Genomic DNA, 18,380 nt, shown 5'->3' with positions numbered 1-18,380 from the left:
TCTTTGTTGAGAGGGGTCTGCACTGGGCAGAAAAGGGGAGGGTGGGTCAGTGTGGGCTCTCCTAATGGGGGTCGGGCCCCTGTGGGTAGTAACCCCGTGGGGGAAGGGGGTCTCTGGGGTGGTGGATGGTTCTGGTCACCTCGGTCCGGAGTCGGAGGTTGGCAGACGCTCCCTGGCAGCGCCGGTCCCGGGGCGGAGTGGGCGGGGCAGGGGAGGGGCCGGGAGAACCGTCCGCGGACGGGGCGGTCAGGGAGCGTCTAACAATCAGAGGGAGGAAAACAAAAGGGAGAGACGCCGGAGAATGGCGGCCCGCGGAGGGGGACGGGGTGTCCTGCTGGTCTGGAGCCTGACCGTCCTGTACTTGGGGGGGAGTGAGGCCGGAACGGACCAGGACAAGGCTGAGGTATGTACACCCCCACCTCCGGGTGTGTCACTGTATTCTATGTCCCCCCAACTTCACCCTCCCACCTCCGGGTGTGTCACTGTATTCTATGTCCCCCCAACTTCACCCTCCCACCTCCGGGTGTGTCACTGTATTCTGTGTCCCCCCAACTTCACCCTCCCTCCTCCGGGTGTGTCACTGCATTCTATGTCCCCCCAACTTCACCCTCCCACCCCCGGGTGTGTCACTGTATTCTATGTCCCCCCAACTTCACCCTCCCACCTCCGGGTGTGTCACTGTATTCTATGTCCCCCCAACGTCACCCTCCCTACTCTGGGTGTGTCACCCCCATTCTACCTCACCCCCCCCCCCCCAAATCTCTTCCATGTTGGTAACCTCACAGCTCTGCACCCCCAACTTCATTGCCTCCCCCCCTCCTCCATGGGGTTGTCACCTTCACCCCAATATTTGTACCCCATTTCCTACCCCCCCCCCCCCAACACACACCTACCTCGCTCTTTACCCCCACCACCACCCCACCCCATGTGACCTCTCCTCCATGTCACCCCCTTTCAGGGTGACCTCCTACTTATGTCTATGCACCCCTAAAATGACCCCTCTTCATATATCCCCCCCCTTTCTTTATTGCTGTGTATGAATATAAATATGAAATCGATTGAACAGCCATAACTTTATGACCCCTCGGGGCGTGGACTCCTCCAGACCTCTGAGACATCCGGCATCAAGCAGATCCATTAATAAACCTCAGACCTGAAATCTGAACAAAGCAAATCCCTCTGTAGTGTGTGCTTGTCTCAGTCCAGATCACTCAGTGTCATTTCTCTCTGCTGCTTCCTTCCTCTGCTATCACTTCTGACAAGTTTTCCTGACACCAAGAGAAGATAGGTGACAGGGGAGGGGCCACCAGCAGATTGACAGCCTCAGCTCTGTTCCTGTGCGCTGTGTGGAGGAGCTGTGTCTCTTCCCTCCAATCAGCTCTCATTGCTCTCCTCACTGAGCTCTGCAGAGTGTAATTCCAGCTGTCTGCCCCCCTTTTTTCTCTCACAGCTCAGACAAGCTTTATAAATTCAGCACTACGGATGTAGAGAAGAGAAGACTGCAGATAAACATGGTACAACTTATGTAGGAGGATTAGTTTCATGGCTGGGTGTCACCTGAGGATAGCCCCGGTTCACACTGGTGCGATGGGGGGGAAACCCTGCGATTCAGTGTTGGTTCTCGCCTCACACCTGAATGACTTGGAGCAGGGATATACAAACTGTGGCCCTCCAGATGTTGCAGAACTACAAGTCCCATGAAGCATAGCAAGACTCTGACAGCCACAAGCATGACACCCAGAGGCAGAGGCATGGTGGGACTTGTAGTTTTGCCACAGTTTGCATATCCCTGGCTTAGAGGTTCACACTGAGATCTGCAAACCGCTGTGGGGTGTCAATGTAAAGGTAATGACACCCCCAGATCGGTTTGCAGATCGCAGTGCAAACTGTGGAATGGTGCAGGAATCAGATCTCATAGGTGTGAACACCCATGCGATCCGATTCCAGTGCTGACCAAAAAAACAAGGTCATGCACCATTTTGGCGATAATGCAATGTAATTTCAGCCATACAATTTGTATGGCTGAAATCGCATCACACAGACATCGCATGAGATCTGCACAGCAATGTGGTGCGTCTGCGAATCGCATGCAACCTCTGGCATAGAGATATTTAGCCCCCTAAGGAGTTTATATAGCGCTTGCTATTACACTAATAGGAGTGAGCAATTTCTTGTTCACACTCCTGAGTGATAAGTGGTAGAGTGAGGGAATATTGCTATTCCCTGATGGTGATAGTGGGTGTATTAAAGTGCAAATATGCTAAATAAATAATGAATGACTAAATAGCGGAGTACAAGTTTAAAATTAATATCAAATAAATATAGTGCAAACTTATTACTAAATATAAAGTTATAGATTATAAATTAGATGCAAATTTGATCAAGAATCTGTGCAGTGATAAGTCAAGTCCCAAAAAAGTCCTAATATGATTTTCCAATGTTCCAATTGCTGGTGACAACAGGCAAAACTTCGATCATAAGGGGTGCAAACTCACCGGATTTGGTGGGTCCTGAATGCCATATGGCAACAAGACCTTCCGAGCTTGTGGCTTGCAAAGCCTAAGGTAACTGCAGGTGCACTGTAATCCTCCACTCCTGTAATAGGGATCGATCCTCAAGGTCCAATGCAAGGGGGAAAGAAAGTGCTCCAATCGTGCGGTACCGTTAAAATGATGATTTTATTGCCAAAAAGTAGAGAACCTCTGTAGACGTCATCACGCTCTGACGAAACGCGCGTCAGGTGGAACGCACGCCGCACGCTTCCGGGTAGCCTGGTGGGAGGCAAACCAGCAGTCGCCGTTCCCCATTCCCAGGCAGACACCTAAAGCGGACGTGTTTTACTCTACTTTTTGGCAATAAAATCATCATTTTAACGGGACATCATTTTTATTGCCAAAAAGTAGAGTAAAAACAAGTAACAAACAAGTACACGTCCGCTTTAGGTGTCTGCCTGGGAATGGGGAACGGCGACTGCCGGTTTGCGTCCCACCAGGCTACCCGGAAGCGTGCGGCGTGCGTTCCACCTGACGCGCGTTTCGTCAGAGCGTGATGACGTCTTCAGAGGTTCTCTACTTTTTGGCAATAAAATCATCATTTTAACGGTACCGCACTATTGGAGCACTTTCTTTGCCCCTTGCATTGGACCTTGAGGATCGATCCCTATTACAGGAGTGGAGGATTACAGTGCACCTGCAGTTACCTTAGGCTTTGCAAGCCACAAGCTCGGAAGGTCTTGTTGCCATATGGCATTCAGGACCCACCAAATCCGGTGAGTTTGCACCCCTTATGATCGAAGTTTTGCCTGTTGTCACCAGCAATTGGAACATTGGAAAATCATATTAGGACTTTTTTGCACAGATCACTTTTTTGGGACTTGACTTATCACTGCACAGATTCTTGATCAAATTTGCATCTAATTTATAATCTATAACTTTATATTTAGTAATAAGTTTGCACTATATTTATTTGATATTAATTTTAAACTTGTACTCCGCTATTTAGTCATTCATTATTTATTTAGCATATTTGCACTTTAATACACCCACTATCACCATCAGGGAATAGCAATATTCCCTCACTCTACCACTTATCACTCAGGTGTGTGAACAAGAAATTGCTCACTCCTATTAGTGTAATAGCAAGCGCTATATAAACTCCTTAGGGGGCTAAATATCTCTATCTTTTAAACTATAGCAGCTGCTCTATAATGTTTTTTTCACTTTGACATTATTTATTTATTTATTTTTAAATCTAAAATTTTACGATTATATTAATTTAACTTAGATTTTTCCAGAGGCGCGAGGTTATATACTTTTTTTTTAGTATATATTTCATTCTTAATCTCTGGCATAGCACTAGTGTGAACCCAGCCTTACTGAGTATATGTAAGGGTTTACAAGTGTTGCTAAACCCACAACAGTAAAATCAGTCTGTATATGCAGTAAAGCATGCTTGTTATACTCACTGTGGAGCCTAAGGGGTTAGTCCTCTGCATTGTGTCCAAAGGCTGTTTGATCCTCCCCTTTTTCCACTGTACCCAATCCATCTCCTGATAGTACAGAGCCTTGGAGGCACTCTGCACATGCTCAGTGTGGAGTGTATTGCTAGAGAGGTTTTTTATTTATTTATTTATTTTTATTGGGAGAGTGCATGTGATCAGCGCAGGGCCAATCCGCATGGTCCAGACAGATGGTCGGGTCCTGCAGCCTCATAGGACAATCAGGGGAGAATGAAAACTTCTCCTACAACTTTTATCCAGACACAGAAGTCACAAAACTGCTATATACTGCTGATGAGAAAAGGTATTTAGCAGTTTATTTTTACTAAAACAATTGAATTTCCATGTTCTGTGTACTGTGGGAGATCAGATGTAGTGAATGCAGGCTCCTGGCTTTAGTAACTCTTTAAGTCCTGTAAGTTGTGAGGTGGGGCCTCCATGGGTCGGACTTGTTTTTTTTTTTCAGCACATCCCACAGATGCTCGATTTGAATTGAAATCTGGTAAATTTGGTGGACAAGTTAGCACCTTGAACTGATTTGTGTTCCTCAAACCATTCTTAAATTCATCAGACCAGGCCACCTTCTTCTATTGGTCCGTGGTCCAGTTCTGATGCTCACATGCACTTTGTAGGCACTTTTGGCTGTGGACACGAGTCAGCATGGGCACCCTGAGCGGTGTGCAACCCCATACACTACAAACCTGTGATGCACTGTGTGTTCTGACACCTTTCTTATAGAACCAGCATTCATTTTTTTCAGCAATTTGAGCTCCAGTAGCTCTTCTACTCAGGCAAACCTTCACCCCCCATGTGCTTTAATTGGGCCTTGGCCGCCCATAACACTGTTGCTGTTTTTTTTCCTTGGACCACTTTTTTGGTCGGTCTTGACAACTGCAGACCATGGACATCCCAAAAGAGCTATGGTTTTGGAGTTGCTCTGACCCAGTCATTTAGCGCAGTGGTCCTCAACTCCGGTCCTCGGGGCCCACTAACAGGCCAGGTTTGCAAGATAACTAAATTACATCACAGGTGATCTCATTTGCTGCTCAGTGATTGCAGTATTCTAGTCTGCATCTCCCCAAGGTAATACTGACCAACAGGAGCCCCCAACAGTAGAGGAAACCTTCCCTGACCAGCAGGAGCCTCCAACAGGAGAGGAAACCTTCCCTGACCAGCAGGAGCCTCCAACAGGAGAGGAAACCTGCCCTGACCAGCAGGAGCCTCCAACAGGAGAGGAAACCTTCCCTGACCAGCAGGAGCCTCCAACAGGAGAGGAAACCTTCCCTGACCAGCAGGAGCCTCCAACAGGAGAGGAAACCTTCCCTGACCAGCAGGAGCCTCCAACAGGAGAGGAAACCTTCCCTGACCAGCAGGAGCCTCCAACAGGAGAGGAAACCTGCCCTGACCAGCAGGAGCCTCCAACAGTAGAGGAAACCTGCTCTGACCAGCAGGAACTTCCCGCCCAAGCACCAAGGCTTAGAGATCCTCCATAGTGACGTGTTTGCTGGGGTTACTGGTCCTATGTAGGGAGCCCTCAACACCTTGCCTAGCTCAGCCATGAGCTTCCCTACTGCCGTGATGGTAACGTAATTCCAATATGTCCACAGAAGGGTTAATATGTCCAAGCGCTGGTTTCTGTGTCCTTGGCTGGTTAATAATTTCTCATCAAACAGCTTTTTTATCAGATCAGGGGTGTGTACTTTTATTCCAATCAATAGATGTGCACCAAAACTGCACATTCATTAACTTTATAGATTGATATGTATGCCAAAAGTGTTTGTCTGATCACTCCCTACTTCTGCTGAAACTCTGCTCCTTCATCAACTACTCCTTCTGTATAATAAGATTTGCCTTAGGTTAGTCTGGAAGTTCCCTCTGACAGTCTGAGGTCATGTCCCCAAGTTCTTCATCTCTGCTGTCCCCACCCTCCGAACTCCCTGAACCTCCTATTAGGAACCACTCTATATAAAGATCTATTTAGAGGTATCGGGATCGCCTTGCTCCTGCTGGTGACACCTTCGTGATAGAAAAATCTGTATAGTGGAATCAGGACCTGCTTCCTCCTGCTGGTGATCCCTTTAGTAATATAAAGATCTATTTGGAGGAATCAGGACCTGCTTCCTCCTGCTGGTGACACCTTAGTGATAGAAAAATCTGTATAGTGGAATCAGGACATTCTTCCTCCTGCTGGTGATAACTAAAGCTCTATATAGAGAAGTTAGGACCTCCTTTCTCTTGCTGGTGATTCCTCTAGTGATCTAGAGATCTATATAGAGGAATCAGGACCTCCTTTCAGTGATTTAAAGCTCTATATAGAGGTATTAGGACCGACTTTCTACTGCTGGTTATCCCTCTAGTGATATAAAGATCTATATTACAGGCATGTCCAACCTGCGGGCCGCATGCGGCCCGGAGTCGTAGGCAATGTGGCCCACTGGCCGCGGAACTCCACACAGTCTCCTGCCTTCACATAAGTAGCTGACGGCGCTGATGCATTCTGGGAGTTGTAGTACACGGCCGTGCTCAATCTCTCGGTGGGTGGAGACTTGAGAGCAGCGCAGCCAGACAGGAAACTACAACTCCCAGATCTTTGAGGCAGGCGGAGGCAGGGCACGCTAGGGAGTCAGGACACGTGGTTGAGGCCTGTCGGGCTGAGCACTGGCAATTTTACTTAACCCCAGGACAGGAGCATCCACCCCCCCCCCCCCCCCCCCCAGGACTGGAGGAGGCCATGCAGGGACTTGCTGAGCTGGCAGCTGCCATTTCTGAGGTGAGACCCTGACACCCCCATATGACCCCCACATCCCATCTATATAACCCCCGTTTACCCTGCCCCAGTGCCCACCCAGCAACCTCAAAACAGCCCTCAACACTGTGGGTCCTGCTGGCCACGGCCTGTGGATCCTGCTGGCCATGGCCTGTGGATCCTGCTGGCCACGGCCTGTGGATCCTGCTGGCCACGGCCTGTGGATCCTGCTGGCCACGGCCTGTGGATCCTGCTGGCCACGGCCTGTGGGTCCTGCTGGCAAACGGCCTTTGGGTCCTGCTGGCAAACGGCCTTTGGGTCCTGCTGGCAAACGGCCTTTGGGTCCTGCTGGCAAACGGCCTTTGGGTCCTGCTGGCAAACGGCCTTTGGGTCCTGCTGGCCAACGGCCTTTGGGTCCTGCTGGCCAACGGCCTTTGGGTCCTGCTGGCCAACGGCCTTTGGGTCCTGCTGGCCAACGGCCTTTGGGTCCTGCTGGCCAACGGCCTTTGTGTCCTGCTGGCCACGGCCTGTGGGTCCTGCTGGCCACGGCCTGTGGGTCCTGCTGGCCACCATGGCCTTTGGGTTCTGCTAGGAGCTGGTCATGGCCTGTGGCTGACAGGTTATGGCCAACTCCCAGCAGAACCTACAGGCCAGCAGGACCCAAAGGCCATGGCTAGCACCCAGCAGAACCTACAGGCCACTGGCCAGCAGGACCTGTGGATCCTGCTGGCCACGGCCTGTGGGTCCTGCTGGCCACGGCCTGCGGGTCCTGTTAGGAGCTGGTCATGGCCTGTGGCTGACAGGTTATGGCCAACTCCCAGCAGAACCTACAGGCCAGCAGGACCCAAAGGCCATGGCCAGCACCCAGCAGAACCTACAGGCCAGTGTCCAGCAGGACCCACAAGCCATGGCCACCTCCCAGCAGAACCTACAGGCCAGCGGCCAGCAGGACCCACAGTGATGGGCACTGGTGCGGCTGCATTGATGGGCACTGGTGCGGCTGCATTGATGGGCACCGGCTCTCTACTGCAGCCGCTGCTTCCTCCAGCAGTACCCGACGTCATGACCAGCAGTACCCACATGACTAGTTTTACCCACCAGCAGTGCCAGCATTACCCGCCAGCATTAACCGCTAGCAGTAACCGCCAGCAGTCTGCAAAATAAGTAGAAAAGGTGCATTAGTGTGTGTAAATTGTTGCAATGTGTTTTTTTAATAACTAGTTGTGTTTTGTCATAATATGTCATGTCCTTCTTTATACATGTATGAAGAAGGACATGACATTTTCTGGCTGCCTAAGTCACATGTGTGCTAGGGGTGCAACTATCTCCCTGCACATAACTGTAAATATCCCAGCATGTGCAGTGTTTCTGACTCCAACCACCATGACCACTTCAAATCACAGAAGTGGTTATGGTGGTTAGATTGTTCCTTTATTATCTCTCAGAAGAAGTAAACCTCTGTATACTGATTCCATTTCGTTTGATTATCCTCTAGTTGTGTTAATTTAGTGCGAGGGGGCGGCGTTTTATTACTTGTATACCTTAACTATAGTATATATTTTATATGCGGCCCGAGAAAATTTCTCTACCCTGAATGTGGCCCAGAGGAGCCAAAAGGTTGGACACCCATGACAGGGGCGTAACTACAGGGGATGCAGGGGTTGCAATCGCTACCGGGCCCCATGCTCCAGGGGGCCCGGTAGCAAACCAGTGGGTGAACTTCTAGGATCTCAAAGGTCACACTTGCGACCGGGCCCTGGCATTTCACCACTGTGGGGAGGCCCCAAGATTGCAGGAAGGGGGCCCACTGCAGAACTTGTGAAAGGATCCTGATGTGGGACCATAATAAAAGGCCATGCAATGAGATTAAAGAGCCCCAGGATTAGTGGGAAGAGCCCCGGGCTTGAAGGGAAGGGCCCCGGCCAGGGGTCTGGGGGGCCCTTCATGGTTTCTTGCATCGGGGCCCTGAAGGTTCTAGTTACGCCTCTGACCCATGATCTATATAGAGGAATCAGGACTTCCTTCTGGTTATCGCTCTAGTGCTATAGAGAGCTACATAGAGGAATCAGGACCTCTTTGGTCCTGCTGGTGAACCCTTTAGTGATTTAAAGATCTATATAGAGGTATTATGACCTGATTTCTCCTGCTGGTGATCCCTCTAGTGATATAAAGATCTATATAGAGGAATCCGGAACTCCTTTCTCCTCTGGTGATCCCTCTAATGATATAAAGATCTAAATAGAGCAGGGGTGTCCAAACAAAGGGCCAATTTACTGTCCTAACTTTAGGGGGGCTTTGTTTTGATCCTTTATAGAGCTGAATAGTATTTGTTGCCTCCGTCCCTGTTTATCTAGAAGGGGGAAATTTTTGGTGCCTCAGGCCAAAGAAGAGGGTGGGACTTTCTACTTGCCCGTAAAAGTCCCACCCTCTTCTTTGGCCTGAGGCACCAAAAATTTCCCCCTTCTAACTTTAGGGGGGCTGGACTGTGGCCATCGGAAGTAGAAGAGTTGCTGAGGTCAGTGGGAAAAACCAATGCCCCATTGTTGGTGTCAGTGGGAGGAATTGTGCCCCATCATTGGTGTTATTGGTAGAAATTGTTCACCATTGTCGGTGTTAGTGGGAGGAATTGTGCCCCATCGTTGGTGTCAGTGTCAATGGCCGCATCTGGCCCCCAGGCTGCAGATTGAATACCACTGATATAGAGGAATCAGGACCTCCATCTCCTGCTGGTAGGTCTCCTCGGACCATTTTCCTACCCATCCCCACTTTCTGCTGTCTTTTTTAGGAACTAAATGCATTTGTAAATTGGAGAATGGAGACTGTAATTGGAATAATGACGATAAGTTGAGGGACTCCATAAGTCGTCTGTGATCTCAGCTGGTGATTGGTTTATGTTAGGTGACTGGTTTCAGACAAATGGTGCCCAAAGAACTTCTTCATAAATATCAAGTGGTGGGAATTTGGGTCCAGTCCATCTTAATGTTGATTTCTCTTGCAGGCCTGGCTCCGCCTCTATGGGTACCTCCCTCAGACCAGCCGTCAGATGTCCACCCTGCGCTCTGCACAGATTCTTTCCTCCGCTGTCGCACAGATGCAGCAGTTTTATGGGATTCCAGTCACAGGGGAACTAGACAAAGCCACAACAGAGTAAGAGCCACTTAGCTGATCTGGGCTTCTTGAGTGGGCTGGGAGCCATCCCAAGCTTCTCCTCAGTATGCAGTGATCCTCAGTCCCACTAACTGACTTTCTCAATGACAGGTGGATGCAAAGGCCACGCTGCGGTGTCCCAGATCAATACGGCAGTAGAGCCAAATCAAATATGCGTCGGAAACGGTACGCTCACACAGGGCGCAAGTGGAGCCAACAGCAGCTGACGTACAGGTGGGTGTGGTCAGCTTTGGTGTGCAGCGAGCCCATGTACTAGCGGGATGCTGCTGACATCATATATGTGATTCATTTCTGACATCTGGAGATATAATCTAATTTTCAGGGTAACAGCTTCATTCAGAGGGGGGGGGGGGTCTATTATTTGCATGTAACCCAACATCATGGTTCAGTTCTTACTCAGCTTATGCTGTATGTAAGATAAGAGTTTCAGATCCTCTGTAATAGAAACACCAATTAGTAATTTAATCTTACCGTCCGGGAGATCATTACAGGATGGAGAGGAAGATGAGGGGAGGCCCTCCAGAATATCATTATAGGGTGGGTGGAGACCCTCTGGGAGATTGGATGATGAAGTGAGACCCTCCAGAGATCCTTATAGTACAAAGAGAGCTTCTGGGAGATCATTATGAGTGAAGATCAATAGAGGATGAGGAGAGACCTTCCAGGAGATCATTAAAGAATTGGATGAAACCCTCTAGAGATCCTTCTAGGATGTGGGGAGACCCTCCGGGAGATTATTATAGGATGAGGGATGACCCTTTTGGGGGATCGATATAGGATGAGGAGGGACCCTCCAGAAATCCTTATAGAATGACGGAAGACCCTCTGGGAGATCATTATAGGATGAGGGGAGACCCTCTGGAGATCGATATAGGATGAGAGGGAACCCTTCAAGAGATCGGCACTGGACCAGGGGGAGACTACCAGGGTGATCATTACAGGATGGAGAGGAAAACCCTTTAAATAGCCATAGGATTTGGGTGGACCTTCTAAATGATCATTCTAGGATGAGGGGAGACCCTCTTCTTTCTGGGAGATCATTATAAGATGAGGGGAGACCCTCTGGGGATCAATATAGGATGAGAGGGGACCCTACAAGAGATCGGCACTGGATGAGGGGGAGACTACCAGGGTGATCATTACAGGATGGAGAGGAAAATCCTTTAAATAGCCATAGGATTTGGGTGGACCTTCCCAATGATCGTTATAGGATGAGGGGAGACCCTCTTCTCTCTGGGAGATCATTATAGGATGAGGGGAGACCCTCTTCTCTCTGGGAGATCATTATAGGATGAGGGGAGACCCTCTTCTCTCTGGGAGATCATTATAGGATGAGGGGAGACCCTCTGCTCTCTGGGAGATCATTATAGGATGAGGGGAGACCCTCTGCTCTCTGGGAGATCATTATAGGATGAGGGGAGACCCTCTTCTCTCTGGGAGATCATTATAGGATGAGGGGAGACCCTCTTCTCTCTGGGAGTTCATTATAGGATGAGAGGAGACCCTCTTCTCTCTGGGAGATCATTATAGGATGAGGGACAGACTCTCTGGGAGATCTTCATAGGATGAGAGGGAGACCATTGGGGCGATCATTACAGGATGGAGTTATTAGTACATAAAAGGAGATATTCTGTAATGCTAACAGATGAATCTAAGAAGACGTGAGGATTGTCACTGCTCTCTTTCCTCTATGGAGGATCACATCACCCCACCATCCGATAATTGGGGAAGTTTCACAATACCTATCATTTTGTTTTCTCTTGACAAGGGGAAAATTAAACTTGAATCTTTTCACTTATCACAGAGAATACCAGTGGGGGTTATTTACTAAAACTGGAGTGTGCAAAATCTGGTGCAGCTCTGCATAGAAATCAGCTTTGAGGTTTAAGCCCAGGTTCACGCTGAGGCCGTTTTGAAATCGTGCGAGTTCAGCTGGCATTTCAGTCCGACTTCGGGGGCGATTTCACAGACATCTGTGCGGGTTCCTGCACAGATGTCTATGGAAATCGCCCACGAAGTCGCCAAATGTAGTACAGAAACTATTTTTGGGAAACGGTGCGGTGCCGCACCGATTTGGGCAGTGCAATTGCCTGCAATTGGCTCCGATTTGACATGTCAAACTGGACCAATGTGGACGTGAGCTTATTGCAAAAGCTTGCCAGCTGCACCAGATTGTGAGTTCTCCGGTTTTAGTAAATCGCCCCCATAGTGTCTGTTCTTGCCCAGAGGGTAGTTTGGTGAATGCAGCTTTTATAGAGAACCACAACTCACTGGAGATTTATAGGGGGGACCCACCAATTGGGCGGACTTCCTCCATAATTTGTGTGCCAAACTGCCAAGTCTTCTCACTAGCAACTCATCATAGATCCATGTCACCAGAGAAAAAACGTCCCCGTCCCCTTTGGCCATCTCCCCTCCTTCTCTCATGTCCTCTCCAGTCCTTTCTATGTTTGTCCTTTTTCTCCAGGCAGTGACTTTGGCTAAAGATGAGCTGGGTTCCTGGTGTTTTTCCCGCCTCCCTTCAGTGTATACAGTGTTTCTGGTTGGAGCCCACCAATATGTATAGTTTCCTATAATTTGTCTTTATTTCTCATTCCGCAGCATCCAGAATTATTCCGACAAGTTGGGTGTGTACAACTCTGTGGACTCAATACGGAAGGCCTTCGCTGTGTGGTCCAGTGCTACCCCCCTAACCTTCAAGGAAATTCCCTACGAGTCCCTGCGACAGAACCAGGCCACTGCTGACATTGTCATCCTTTTTGCCTCCGGCTTCCATGGCGACAGCTCCCCCTTTGATGGCCCTGGTGGCTTCCTGGCACATGCCTACTTTCCAGGTCCAGGGATGGGTGGTGATGCCCATTTTGACTCTGAAGAACCGTGGACAGTGAACAATGCAGATGTAATGGGTGAGAAAATCTATTACCTTTCATCTATAGAGTGGCAACATATACTCCTATAAAGGGGTGGCATGTACAGATTTCCAGTGTAAAGAATGATGGTGAGAAAAGGCCCAGTCATGCCTAGCTGGATCATACTCAGACAGCATCCAACTCCCATGTCACAGTGGGTGTGGCTATTAGAGAGGAAGCAGTGGGTGGAGTTATCCTGGGGTCAGTGGATGGAGTTATCCTGGGGTCAGTGGGTGGAGTTATCCTGGGGTCAGTGGGTGGGGCTGTCTCTGATACTTGGTGGAGTAAAAGGCCTGCTCTGACTGGCTATCTACACATCAGCAGGATGTAATATTTTGGATTTTTGCTGCCTCCCCTAGGCTGTGTATTCTAATAGCCAATGTCATCCCTGGCAGGGAACCACCTTTTCCTGGTGGCCGTTCATGAGCTTGGACACTCGCTGGGCCTGGAGCACTCCAATAACCCTAGCGCCATCATGGCTCCCTTCTACCAGTGGATGGACACTGAAAACTTCCAGCTTCCTGATGACGACAGACGAGGAATTCAACAGCTCTATGGTAAGACCTGAAGATTCTTCTGCCCTGCTTTCCCCTCCCACACACTCAAAAATTAGAATTTGCTTTCTTGTAGTAACCCATAGCAACCCAGTGGATCCACCAATCAGCTACCAGCACCTTAGAGATTATTTGGTTGTTATGGGTTACAGCACAGGATGAGCCCCAAAGAGTGATAGGTGAATTATGCCATAACGATTCTATTGTGCACCCTCTGTTGGCGTTCCATGTTTCTGAGCGCTTACATTGTGAAAGTAACTGGACATTTTTGTCTTCAGGGAGTGCAGACAATGAGGCCCCCAGCACCCTGACTCCTGACACCACCCCAAGGAACCCCGACCAGAGGCCACCAAAACCGCCTCCGAGAGGCCGACCAGATAGGCCAGGAACCCCATCCCCCCCAGAGCGCTATGGGCCTGACATCTGCAAGGGCAACTTTGATGCGGTGACAGTCCTGCGCGGAGAGATGTTTGTGTTCAAGGTGAGCTCTAAGCCCATTGCTGAAAATTCTGACCCGCCCGACAGATTAGTCTGTCTTCCATAGCAACAGCATTCCAGCCATTGTCTTTCCTAAGGGTTGGACAGTAGAAGTAGACTTCTGATTTGTTGCTCTAGATGACAGATGTTTTTCTTCCCTCCAGTTATCACTTGAGTGGTGTTATAGCTCTAAGTTGCCATTTTGCGGTTGATCACATATTGATTTCCACCGGCAGGGCACCTGGTTTTGGAGGGTACGACACAACCGTGTCTTGGATAACTACCCCATGCCGATCGGACACTTCTGGAGGGGACTGCCGGGTAACATCAGCGCTGTCTATGAAAGACACGATGGAAAATTTGTTTTCTTTAAAGGTGAGCAATGATGGCCCTGCCTTCCACCTGAAAACAGGATGCTGCTGACACTTGACCCAAGGATGCGTGTGCTGCTGACCTCCGACCCCCTGAATGCTACTGACCCTAAATGTTGCAGACCACTGACCCCAGATGTTGCAGACCTCTGAACCCTGAATGCCGCTGACCTCAGGACGCTACAGACTTCAGAAAGCTGCTAACCTCTGAACCCAGGATGCTAACATTGCTGACCTCTGACTTCTGAATGCTGCTTCCGTTAGGGCCCTGCTGAACCCAGGATGCTGTGGACTTCTGACCCCTGAATGCTGCTGACCTCGGGACAGTCCTGATCTCTGACCTCACGATGCTGCTAACATTTGAATGCTCCTGACCCCTGGACGCTACCTATTATGGGGGGTCTTTATATATTTCTGTGACCCCCTGACATGACGATGATGGGTTCAGTGGGATGCTAGGGATTTATACAGTCAATCCCCAGTAATGGCTCCATTCCCTCACCCCCACTTTCTTTTCTTGACACTTGCCGTGTGATTAATTTCTACCATTTTTTTATTTTCAGGTGACAAATATTGGTTATTCCGGGAGGCCCATCTGGAGAGTGGATACCCCCAGCCTCTAACCAACTTCGGATATGGGATTCCCTATGACCGGATCGACACAGCGATTTGGTGGGAACCAACTGGACACACCTACTTCTTCCGTGGTGACAGGTAGGAGTCGGGTTATGTGACTGAGCCCCCCCCCCCCACGACAGGACTGTTCACAAAGTACATGCAGAATGTCGGAACGCTAATATCTGAATATGATGTGGTCTTAGGCCACTATCTGGCACATATTGCTATAGCATCCGTCTGACGTGCAACCTTTTTGGGGCTCAAAGGAGCTGGGCTGACATGCAGAATCTCAGGGTTGTGGATGAGCAGGTCTCGGAGGGATCGGCTTAGTGACGGACACAGGCAGATACAGCGGGATGTTTAGATAAATGAGTCTGAAAACAGGAAAAGTTTAAGAATAGAGGAGGCCAAGTAGAGGACAGGAAGGTCTCCCCTCCCCCACCGATTATTCCTGGGTCACAAGTTGACAGGAAATTGTATGGAATAATTTAGAGTGATATATTCCTGACTGCCGTCACTCCCCTATTTACATGTGTGTATCGCCAACACATTCTACAGCAACGTACAAAGACTGTTCATATGACTCGACTGTGTGGGAAGAAACAGAGATCTGGTGGGAAATGAGTAGAGGACCCCAGTGCTGCAAGGCTACAGTTCTAACCACTTTGCCAACATGCAGCCCTGCATTCTCCTTTCTGCTCCCCATTCACTAGTTTCTATGCTAGCTTTACTCTCCTCTGGTCCCTATAGTAACTCCCTACCCCCCTGTCCCTGCTCCTCCTTTTGCCCCTCTCTGGTCCCTGATCTCTCTGGTCTCAGCTTTCTGCTCCCCTCTTGCCCCAAACTGGTCCCTGCTTGCTCCCCTCAATCTCTCTAGTCCCTGCTCACTCCCCTCCCTTCTCTGGTCCTTGCTCCCCCTCTCAGGGTTCCTGCTTGCTTTCTGCTCCCCTCCTGCCCCTTTTGGGTCCCTGCTCTCTCCCCTTTCCTTCTCCAGTCTCTGCTTGCTCCCCTCTCTCTATGGCCCATGCTCCCCCCTTTGTACTTTACCCCCCTTTGTACCTCACCCTTTAGTCCCTGTTGTGCTTTTGTCCAGCTCTCTCTAATCCTGCATACTCTCTGTCCAGCTACTGGCGCTTCAATGAGGACAGCCGCTCGGTTGATCCAGGTTACCCCAAATCCATTAAAGTTTGGGCCGGTATCCCAGACACTCCGAAAGGCGCCTTCCTGAGCTCCGATACATGTGAGTATGGACGGGGCCCCTCCACAGGAGTTATGTATGGTGTCTGCTGTGTGGGGGTACTCTGAAATGGCACTTCACAATGCAATTATTTAAATTATAAATACTAGGTCCCCAAATGTTTTTTGTGTGGGGGGAGGGGGTTATAGAAGAGGACAGAACAAGGGAGAAGGTAAAGAGGGTGTATACTGGGATAAATACGGTGAAAGGCAGAAGAGGGTGTATAGAGGGAGCACAGAGTGCAGTTGGGTGTGGAGGGGTCGCGGAGTGCGGTTGGGTGTGGAGGGGTCGCGGTTGGGGGTGGAGGGGTCGCGGTTGGGGGTGGAGGGGTTGCGGAGCGCGGTTGGGTGTGGAGGGGTTGCGGAGCGCGGTTGGGTGTGGAGGGGTCGCGGAGCGTGGTTGGGTGTGGAGGGGTTGCGGAGCGCGGTAGGGTGTGGAGGGGTAGCGGAGCGCGGTTGGGTGTGGAGGGGTCGCGGAGTGCGGTAGGGTGTGGAGGGGTCGCGGTTGGGTGTGGAGGGGTCGCGGTTGGGTGTGGAGGGGTCGCGGAGTGCGGTAGGGTGTTGAGGGGTCGCGAACCGCGGTTGGGTGTGGAGGGGTTGCAAAGCGCGGTTGGGTGTGGAGGGGTCACGGAGCGCGGTTGGGTGTGGAGGGAGTGGAGAGCAAGGAGGTCTAATATAGAAGGAGTGGAGAGGGGTGGGCATGGAGGTCGGAGAGGAGTCTGCTCACACAGACCATAGCATTGTCCTTGTCCTCTGCAGACTCCATCATTAAGGATTCACTCTCCTTTCTATAAATGGCGAGGTCTGCTTGGTCATCTCCATCATTGTCGGGAGGACAGTGAAGGGGGATAGAAAAAGAGGATAGTGATGGAGGACAATGGGGGGGGGGGGGGTAGGAGAGCACTGAGGGGGATGGGATAGGAAGACAGGGGAGGAGGAGGGGTGGGCGGGCAATGGAATAGAAGGGCAGATGTTCTCCAGCAGTGGTTGAGCTCTTTCCAATGCCCTCTGCAGCTCTATTGAGTTAAAGAAGTTCTTCACCTCCAGTGTAATGAAGCGGAATAAGGGGTGAAGCTGAGCGGTGACGTCTGATTGGATAACGGAGCGTTTCTCTGTTTCAGCATACACCTACTTCTATAAAGGAGCAAAATACTGGAAGTTTGACAATCAGCGTCTGAAGACGGAGCCGGGGTACCCCAAGTCTATCCTGCGAGACTTCATGGGGTGTCAGGAGGAAGTGTACAAGGACCCGGAAACTGCCCCCCAGTGGCCTGACCTGGACCGACATCCATTTAACCCGGATGGTGAACCAGATGAGGTTGATGAGAACAGGGAGCCAGGGGGCGGGGAGGACACTGGACGAGACGTGGATGTCGTCGTCCACATTGACGAGTACACTCGTGCGGTCAGCGTTGCAATGGTAATTGTGCCGTTACTACTGCTGCTGTGCATCCTGGGACTTATCTATGTCATTGTGCAGATGCACAGGAAGGGCCCTCCCAAGGCACTGCGATACTGTAAGCGTTCCCTCCAGGAATGGGTATGACCCTCCCCCACTAACGTCCTTTATTTTCCTTTAACAAACTGTTTTTTGTGGTGCTAACCCAGGGAATTGTGGGAGCGGAGCGCCCCTCCTCCACTCCGAGGAAAGATATGAAGGAATATTGCATCCTCTGATACATAACAATGCCAAAACCTCTGACCTGCTTGTGCCCCATGTGGAAGCTGCGCCCCCTGCTAGCTGTTGTGAATGCTGCAGGGCCGTGGACGCCACCTTGTGGCAGCTCTGTGAATTGCACTTGATGGTGGAAGGTACACGAATTGCACTCTCTGCCCCGATTCTGCATCCTGAGCACTGTGAGGACAGAAAGAGAATGTTCCTAGAAATCTGCATTTTGCACTGAAAAAAAAACTCCTGAAGTGGCGCCTGGACAGACACCAGAAACACGATAACCTCAGCCACTAGGTTCTTGGGGAACAGAATTGGGTCCCCCCCAACCCTCCATAGTCAGTCCTCCTGGGTCCTTGGGGGATAAAGTAATGTCCGGTGACCCTCTATCCCACCCCCCTCTGAGGTCACTGCTGGGCATGTGACACCTGTTGAGCCATCCATGGTCAGTCCTGGGTCACTGGAGAATAGAAAGTGGGCCTTTGACCCCTGCCAAGCTCACTGAAATCATTGTTTGGTCACGGGTGAATAGAATGGGTTCCTTCAACCCTTGCTGAGCACTCCCAGGTCACAGGATAATAGAACCAGGTCCTGTAAACTCCTCTGAGCCCATCAAGGTCAGTGCTGGGCATGTG

At 50.3% G+C, this 18,380-nt stretch overlaps 1 protein-coding gene across 1 annotated transcript; it reads left to right on the top strand.

The window, feature by feature from the left end:
* The first annotated feature begins 258 nt into the window (after nt 1–258).
* On the top strand, nt 259–18,061 carry MMP15 (matrix metallopeptidase 15). The gene is made up of 10 exons (XM_082270148.1): nt 259–403; nt 9,742–9,890; nt 10,002–10,124; nt 12,513–12,817; nt 13,216–13,377; nt 13,653–13,855; nt 14,088–14,226; nt 14,786–14,936; nt 15,965–16,080; nt 17,198–18,061. Exons 1-10 carry the CDS (start codon nt 302–304, stop codon nt 17,620–17,622), a joined length of 1,875 nt encoding a protein of 624 aa, XP_082126274.1. The 5' UTR covers nt 259–301; the 3' UTR covers nt 17,623–18,061.
* The last annotated feature ends 319 nt before the right edge of the window (nt 18,062–18,380 follow it).

This window comes from Pelophylax lessonae (genome assembly GCF_965119305.1).
Source record: "Pelophylax lessonae genome assembly, chromosome: 10".
Classification (NCBI taxonomy): domain Eukaryota; kingdom Metazoa; phylum Chordata; class Amphibia; order Anura; family Ranidae; genus Pelophylax; species Pelophylax lessonae.
Note: the sequence above shows the minus strand (reverse complement) of the source record. Positions and strands in the feature narration are given on the sequence as shown.